This window comes from Thunnus albacares, chromosome 3 (genome assembly GCF_914725855.1).
Source record: "Thunnus albacares chromosome 3, fThuAlb1.1, whole genome shotgun sequence".
NCBI classification, from domain to species: Eukaryota; Metazoa; Chordata; class Actinopteri; order Scombriformes; family Scombridae; genus Thunnus; species Thunnus albacares.
This window is the reverse complement of record NC_058108.1, coordinates 15,246,797-15,255,740: the sequence shown is the minus strand read 5'-3', so window position 1 is coordinate 15,255,740 and position 8,944 is coordinate 15,246,797. Positions and strand designations below refer to the sequence as shown.

At 38.9% G+C, this 8,944-nt stretch overlaps 1 protein-coding gene across 1 annotated transcript in view; it reads left to right on the top strand.

Annotated features, from left to right (window-relative positions):
* The first annotated feature begins 664 nt into the window (after positions 1-664).
* Positions 665-8,944, top strand: part of glra3 (glycine receptor, alpha 3) — a 56,450-nt gene continuing 48,170 nt past the window's right edge. Inside the window, exon 1 of the mRNA XM_044346774.1 lies at positions 665-1,010. Coding sequence (XP_044202709.1) covers positions 946-1,010 — 65 coding nt within the window. The 5' untranslated portion in view covers positions 665-945. The remainder of the gene's footprint in view (positions 1,011-8,944) is intronic.

Sequence of the window (8,944 nt, the reverse complement as noted above, 5' to 3'; positions counted from 1 at the left end):
GTAAAAGGCCCAATTAGTCCCACACTGTTCACACAAATATGGATGTAAACACCCCCAAACACCCTTAAAGCTGGAAGTCACCACTGTCATTGTTTCACTGGAAAGCCAGTGTGCTGGTTTAGAGCCAAAACAATGACAAACACATCTCTCCCCAAGTATACTGTATTTAAGGACTGCACTGTACTTGCCTCAGGGTGCTGTTGATTTAAATCTGAACTTTAATCAGCATCACTCCTCTTCCCACGCCTACCTTGGCCACATATGGCAAACTGACATCAACATAGGCTACTTTACAGTCGGGAATCACAACCACATGCGTCTCTATGTGATCCTGCCTAACAGAGCAGAATGACAGAGGGAGCTAGAAACAGATGGAGAAAGAAACTGAGACGGAGAAGAAGGGAAAGAAAATGAGGAGGATGCCAGGATAGCAGGATGGAGAGCTATATAGGGACATATAGACACAGAGACAGGAGAAAGCTTAATAATGCATGGGTGGGTGTCAAATTTGATCCAGCTCGCTGGACTTCTAATTTCAGATGCGATTCAGCTGGAAAAATTAACAACACTGTAGATGATTGGTTGAACTGTCTGTCAGTCATGCCAATCCGGAGTGGTGGGCGGGTCTCTCTGCCCCCGTGCTTCACGAGGGCACAGAACGAGCCCAGAGCAGAGTCTGAACAGCTGGCGCGCGCTCCGTTCGTTTTTCCTTTTTAACCTTTTTTCAGTTATCTGTTTTACTTTTGTATGATGCGCAGCTTCCATGTTGTGTTTCGTCCTAGTAATGGGGATGAACAGACTGCTGGGTTGTTTTTGAGTCTCTCTGTTGCCACAGTATGCTTTTGAGTTGCCCCCCGCGTGTTGTGTGACCACAGCTGGAGCACGAGCGCTGTTCGCGGTGCTGAAAGCGCTAAGAGCCGCGAGGAGAGCAGCCTCTGGAGAGAGATGAGGAGGAAGAAGCACTCTGTGGCGGGCTTTTTACTCGCCTGGAGACTAGCACTGTTACTGAGGTAAGACATGGCTTTATGTTTAACCTACCTGACTGTTAACTTGTCAGACAGACAAACAGAGTCGGGAAAATGGTGGACCCCAAAAAAGTTGCTGCCATTATATTCCACTCATACCATAACACACACGCACAAGTTATAAGGTAACCTAGCACCTTTTTAAAATATAAATTCCAGCTATAACTTATCATTTCTATGTATAACTAAATTGTTTCAGATTGATGTGAAAAAGCATATTTATCCAATGATATCAAGTTTTTGTCAAAATTTAGCGATGTTAATGATCTGCACCTGGGCCCAATTGCAGCAGGGCGTTTTGGAGGGTCATTTGTCTCACTGTTATCGGCGATGTTATCGGCCAAAATGAGCTTGGCACAGATAGGCTCAATGTCAGTATTGGCAGAGCTAAATGATGGGGGAATTGCAACATGACAAAGCATCACATAGCCTATATGTTTAATACACCTCATTTTACTTTATGTTTTCTTAATTTTATTTGACTGTGTTTGTATTTAGCAGCATTTAATTGAATTTACAGTGAAATATTCAATTGTACTTTATTTATCCATCGATTTATTTATCTATTCATTTTATAATTTGCTGTTCATCTGCACTTTATCTTGTATAATTGTCACTACTCTTGAAGGATCCTTTCCAAACATGTTTACATTTATTACATCTTTATGGTAAAAATGAACAATATCAGCTGATACTATATTGTCTTCAGATTTCTTTAACTTTCAGAACTGATATCTGCCTAAAAATCTTTTGTGTTGTGTTGTAGTTTTTTTTTTTTGTTTTGTTTTGTTTTACCTACAAGTACATATTCCAACACCTAATACTCTGTCAGTGTGGCTTTTAAGATTGGGGTATGTTTGAAACAAACTAGTTTGTTCAATGCGTCATTTGACAACGTCTAACCTCAAAGATGTTAATAGCTGTTCTGAATGGACATACTCTTTCGGTGGGGTGAAAAACCTGCCGTCACAGAGAGGGGCAAGACGCGATGAATTATACAAATGGGGAGAATGCTGCAAGCATCCCTCCTCATTCATTCGTATACATGAAGTGACAGAAGAACACTTGATGGCCACTTTAATTACACCTTTCTAATGGGTAGGACTGTCATTTGCCCCCAGAACAACCTGAATTCTTCATGGCATGGATTCAGTTAAGTGCTGGAAACATTCTGCAGGGATTCTGGTCCATGTTGACATAATGGCATCATGCAGTTGCTGCAGATTTGTCAGTTGCACATTAATGCATCTGTCTTATCGCATCCCAAAGGCACTCCATTGGATTCATATCTGGTGGAAGCCATTGGGGTACACTCAACTCACTGTCATGTTTGTGGAACCAGTTTGAGATGGCATGTGCTTTTTAACTGGGAGTAGCCGTTACAACATGGGTAGACTGGGTCCATAAAGAGAGGCACCTGGTCAGCAACAATACTATAGGCTGTGACATTTAAGCAGTGCTTAACTGGTATTAAGGGGCCCAATGTCTACCAAGAAAATAGGACTTGACCTATACTGCAGCCAGTAACCAGGGGGCTGATTGAGATGTTTTGGCTTTACTTTTGGAGGGCTGTCAAGACGTCCATACTTATATTCAATCAGTAGTATTGAGCCATGGATTCATGTTGTTTATGCCAAATTCTGACCCTGCATGTCTGTCAGACCAGGCAGCTTTTTTCCACTCCTCTGCTTTCCACAGTCTTGGTGAGCCTGTGTCCATTGTGAGGCCTGTTTTCTTTTTATCAGCTGGCATGAGTGGAACCCAGTGTGGTCTCCTGCTGCTGTAGCCCATCTAGAACTAACTTGCTGGTCTATAAACCTCAGAAATAGTAAAAAAAAAAAAAAATACATATGCATTACAATTTCCTAGAGCCCAAGATGGTGTTGTCAAATGTCTTCTTTTGTGCAACCAACAGTCCAGAACCGGAAATTATTCCATTCACTATAATGAAAGATGAGGAATAGCAGCAAATTCTCACATTTGAGAATCTGTAACCATCAAATATTTGGCATTTTTGCTTGTAAAATGACAAATGATTAATCAATTATCAGAATAGCTGCTGATTATTTTTTTGCTGATCAGACTAATCATTGCAGCTCTCAACACACCCACTTCTAGGTTCAATGTGTTGTCAGTTCAGACATGCTCCACTGCATTGCTCTGTTGAAATGTCAGCTCGTCTGGCCATTCTCCTCTGACTTCCTCTGACAGCACTGCTGCTCGCTGGATGTTTTTCGCACCATTCTCTGTAAATTCTAAAGACTTGTGTGTGAAATTCCCAGGATATCAGCAGGATACTGGAACGTCCCTGTTTGGCACCAACAACAATTCCAAATTCAAAGTCACTTAGTGTAGATCACTTTTCTGATGTTTGGTCTGAACAACTGAACCTCTTGACCATGTCTGCATGCTTTTATACATTTGATATTCGATATTTGCATTAATGAGCAGGTGTAAAGGTGTACCTAATAAAGTGGCCACTGAGTGCAGTTTTGTGATGAATAAAAAAACAGAGCTTGAGCTTGAGTGAGAAGTTCAAATCCTCCATATTTTCACACCTCTGCACACTATTGAAGTTTGCTGCTGATTTTTGTTGCTCTTTCCCTACTTTATTTGCCTACATTAACCATAAACCACAAAATAGTTGCTTCCTACAGTGGAATTTGTGACCACACAAGGATTTATATCATTAAAGTCTGTTTTATATAACCCTATTGATCCTTATACTTGACTACAAGTGCCTATTTGAAGATGGCATCAGAACTTAGGAGGTCAAGGGAGTAGAGATCAAATTGTCAAATGTCATATGTTGATGAATGCCATTGGTCAGTGGGGACAAAAAATAGCTGAAAGCTATACTTGGGTTAGAAAGTATGATGTCCATAATGTTCACACATGATGTGAAGCTTCAGGCTTATGAGTTTTTGTCTTTGAAACTCATAACAGTAACCACAAAGTCCCAAAAGGCAGGTCGGTGCTTGGTAATATTAACAAGACTCTATGTCCTGTCATATCTACTCTTGCAGCACACCCCCCTCGGCTGTACTATCTATATTAACGGGCTAACTTTCCATAGGAGTGCGTGGTGCATTTAACACGGTTGAGTGAGTATTTTAATTTTAGGCTTTTTAAAAGTGAAAAGTGTGATTTCCGAGAAGTTTGGGCAAGCTTTAGCATAAAAAGCAGCTGAAAAGATCAAAGCCACAGTAAATCTTCTTAGAGGGTCATGGATGGATTCAAAGACAAAATTTAACAGGCTTATAGTCTGTCATTCAACAGGAGCTGGACTGGTTCTGCCTCCAGCTTGTCATTCCTTTATAATACTCAAAGTCTTTGTTTTTCCCTCTGTTCTCTCTGGTTGTATTTTTTTCTGTTGTTTTTTGTGTGAATTCAGAGGGACATTATCCGTGGTCACTGGTCACATTGCACTACAACACTGGCTACACCGCGATGTATTACATTAAGCAGGCATATGCATTCTTCCAACAACACGCTTGTCTGAGTATGTGTTGTATTTTCCACATGAGTGAAGACATAGAAATTCATAGTACTTTTATGGTTTTCTCTACTTTATTTTTATTGAAGTCCTCTGCTATGTGTGTAGAGCAGGCCATTAGGAGGTTCCACTCCGTTGGTATCAGCCTTAATGAAGCTGTATTCATTGTTGCACTCTGGGTACAAGTTTGAACCACCTTATGTTTAGGTAAGTATGTTAAATGTTTATTCTAAAAAATATTCTCTTTTTAATTAGGGTAATGATTGTAAATTTCTTCTGAAACTAGAATTCATTTCAACTTTGTTCAAAAACATCATCTCAGTTCTCATCATTTTATTTTATTTCTAAGGGTTACTTTTGCTCGTTAGTATGAGTGTAACACTTTACACTAATTCAAAAGTCCTGTAGAAAGCCATGTTTCAGAAAATTTAGAGAAAATACATTATTTGATTTGCATAAGTTTCCTGCATAATGCAGTACACGCGTGCACACAAACAAACGTGTCTCTCTTTAATGTTTTAGTATTTGCCTCTGTCTCCTCTCTCCATTACAAGCCATTGTAAGCCTCTGGCCTCAATTTTATGTTTTCTGGTATGATCATGGCAATGTTGAATTTTAATATTCTGTGTGCTAAATGCTGTTTCAAAGGCCTTTCCAACCAGAACAACCCTCTGGGCACGCACACAAATACTTCACAAATAAAAGCTTGATAGATCTAGATTAAATCCAAAACATGTCATTCTTTTCCACAGAGACAGAAATCTTATCTGGTCTTATGACTATGCATGGCTGAATGAAAAGGCTGATAATTATGGCTTAAATGTTAATATGAACAAAAATAAACATTACATATACAAAATGATGTCATGTACAATCATTTCAGCTGTTGGGTAAGCAAGATGTCATAAGGAATTAAAACCATTTGCAGTAACACTTTATAATACAGCCTGCCATTTACAGCATCATTTTGTTGTATGTATGACTCAGGTAAAATACTGACGGGTTCCTACTGGTACTTAATGAAGGTACAGTGGAAGAAAATAAGGCCCAAAATGATGACAGTGGTACTCACCAATGCTGGGGCGTGGTGTAATGTAGTTTTAGGGCATGAAGCTTGAATGATGAGGTCAATCATTTATGAAGTACAGCGACACTCTTATAGTTGATTTTAACTGTGAAATTAATCACAATTACTGTAGTTTATAAGCTCTGCAGAGTATCAGTGTTATTGACAACATTTTCCTCAAATTTCAGTACCCAGTATTTACAAAAATAGTATAATTTATTTCTTCTTTCCACTAAAATGTCCAATTCCCCGTCCTCCCTTCTTCCCCATAGTCTTGTTTTCTTCTACTGTACCAGCAGAAACCAGCAAGTATTTCATTGGTACCTGATTCATTCAAACATTCAACAAAACAATACATTAAATCGCAGGCTGTATTATAAAGTGTTACCAATTTGCTGCCCCTCGTTATTGTGACATTGACAGTGTTTGACTATTCCTCTGAACTGATTCTTTCATTCTGATATCAGGCAAGAAATCCTCTGCATTTGTCCTAGAGATGCGACACCTCCTGGTGAATGTGGACCCACTCACAATCTGCCTTTAATTACCTGTTACCTGTCACCAGTGAAATGTTATCATTTTAACAATACCAAGTTTATTTTAATTTACTCTGACATTATGCTTTTTCATCCTTCCTAATAAAAGGCTTTATACTTGTTATGACATACTGTATACTCAGTGTACATACTATGATATGTCATGAGGGTTTATGTCAGCCTAAGGAGGATGTCACAAAAAGTAGAGAAGATAGTCCACACTCCAAAATCTCCAAAGGCTCCATATTCTTTCATCTCATTTATGAGCACAGGGGAATTAAAGCAGTACAAACATTTCAGCCAGAGGCCCTCCTCAGTGCGCTATCAGTTCATGCAGCGTATATTTATCTACCAGATCATAGCTGCTGGCATTTGACAATTCAGTTAAAATGATACAAAGTATAAACAGATAGAGAGCTAGATAATAGTCTAGATCAACCACTGCATCAAATAAAGTCAAACACATTTAACCTGGAGTCACAGTTTTCAAAATCTGCCTACAGATTGCATTGTAAAAGCGAAAGCAGGTGTACATTTTTATGTATGCATACCTGCAAGTTTATCCTGTTCATCAAGTAGTAACTGTCATGATTACAAGTTGAACTGTAAGCTGAAAATTTAATTGCATATTGATAGATGAATATAAAGGTCTGTGTGTAATGTGTGCACAGACATATGTGATAATTATTATGGACCCAAAAACAATTCTTTCTGCAACATTATTTTTTTGTTAAAAAGCCGCCTCTCAGTCCTCCCCGCTGGCATAACTGGCAATGATACTGTGTATTTAACACTGTATGTTACTGTATGGATGATATCATCACGTGTGTGACATTCGTTTTGTTAAGTAGGTTTTAATATTATGCTATTACTTTGTAAACATCTAAATTTCCTACATTGAACTAAAGTGTAAAGGATGTCAATTGCATTTGTTGTTGTATTTTTACTCTTGCTTTTGTGCAGAAGCTCTGTAATAGTAATCATTCAATGAAAGGTTCACATTTTCTTAAAACAATACTTACAAGTTCATATGCACATCATTTAAAGTTATTGACTAATCACTTTAATCATTCCTCTGGTCCATAGAGGCCACACAGTGATCCATTCCTAGTGTGACTCCAATGTAACAGATGGGGGGTCAAAATCCACAGTCCTTGTTCTGTGCAAATGCACTGTAATGTTCAGCGTAAGCTAATATGAGGCTTCTGCAGTCTGAGTTAGTCAAATCAAGTCTTATCTTCCAAAGTTAAGGTCTTTCTAGTGTGAACTTCCCTATTTGTGTTACTGTCGCTCCACTGCAGCTCATAAAGAAAGCACGCTTTATTTGCTGTCATCTTCATACTTTCAGAAAGAGTCCTGTAGCTTCTAGTTAAAGCATTGTCAAGTCAAGGGAATTTTAACCTATTCACAAATCACAAATTTGCCTGAAGAGGCTTTACAACAGCAATACAACATCCTCTATCCTTAGACCCTCTGTTTGAAGGAAAAACTCCCAAAAAAACATTTCACCATTAAAACATTTCAACATGCGCTGATGCCTCTGCACCTTTAGGCATAGTAACAAATTTTGTGCTAACCCTATCAGCTGGTCAGCAGTAGGACAGACAGTCTGCTTACTTAAACATCTGTTCTGTCACCTCCTGTTCTCAATGATCACTTGTATTTTGTTATATCACAACCACATTAAGTAGTTGTCGTTGGCATATTTATCCTGTTGATTTTGTATGTTGTCAAGTAGTGAATATAACTCAGAAGTTTTACCGGTTAACCAAAAAGAATTGTTACTCCCACATTGTTGCATTGATGTTGATCAAATCACTATTTGATCACTATTCTTATGCTGCAAAATTGTCTTATGTGAACGGCTATATTGGCATTCAGACAGAGCAATCATAGTAATAGTTGGAGGCAAAGGAAAGTTTAATTCTTGACATGACAGCCATGCAGCACATGACTGTATCCATCACAATCTAGAACCTGAAAAAGATGTCATATCAGTGCAAGTTGCCACTTCTGTATTAATAATTTATACAACAACAAAAAAAGGAACTACGCAGTATCCATCATATCAGACTAGGATTATGTTTGTGTGTGTGTGTGTGTGTGTGTGTGTGTGTGTGTGAGCGTCTGTCTGTCTGTCTGTCTGTCACTGCCTCTGTGACCAAAAGAACACTTGTTACTGCTGAAGAAACATGTGGCTGAAAAGCACAGTTAAGTGGTGCTCTGCCTGGTTGTGCATATGTGGTGCTGGGGAAGTGATGGGGGGGATGAAGCGGGGGGGGTTAGTCTCCACACTAAGTTAACATTTGGCTGAAGGCAGTAGTCGACCCCGTCCCTGTCACAGCACTGGGCTGTCCGAGGCTGTAATGCCAAAAATACCCCAGGGGTAGCTGGGAAATATAGTGTTTCTGATGTATGTGTTAATCCAGCAGCTAATTAGTCTAAACAAGTACCACAGCAGCAAATAGACTAGAAAGGCAACATATTAACACAAGAGAAATCAAAAAAAAGAGGGGGGGCAGGCAAGAACTGTTTTCATCTCAAAGTCGGGTCAAGTGTCTTCAACCCTTAAATGGAAATATGCACACATGAGTTGTCCCATCATGACTGAAAATGAGTTACTTACCAATTTATATGTTGAATAAAGCTTTCATAAATTAATCCACAAATGATGACTAAAGGATTTTTGAGTTTGATGGACATTTTCTTGGGGAGGTAGCTCTCTTTACAAAATGAAATTAATGAGGTGACAGTGCATACACATCTACAAAACATTTTAAGGCCTCCCAGTGAAAATAGTCCATAATAATAGTATAGTAAT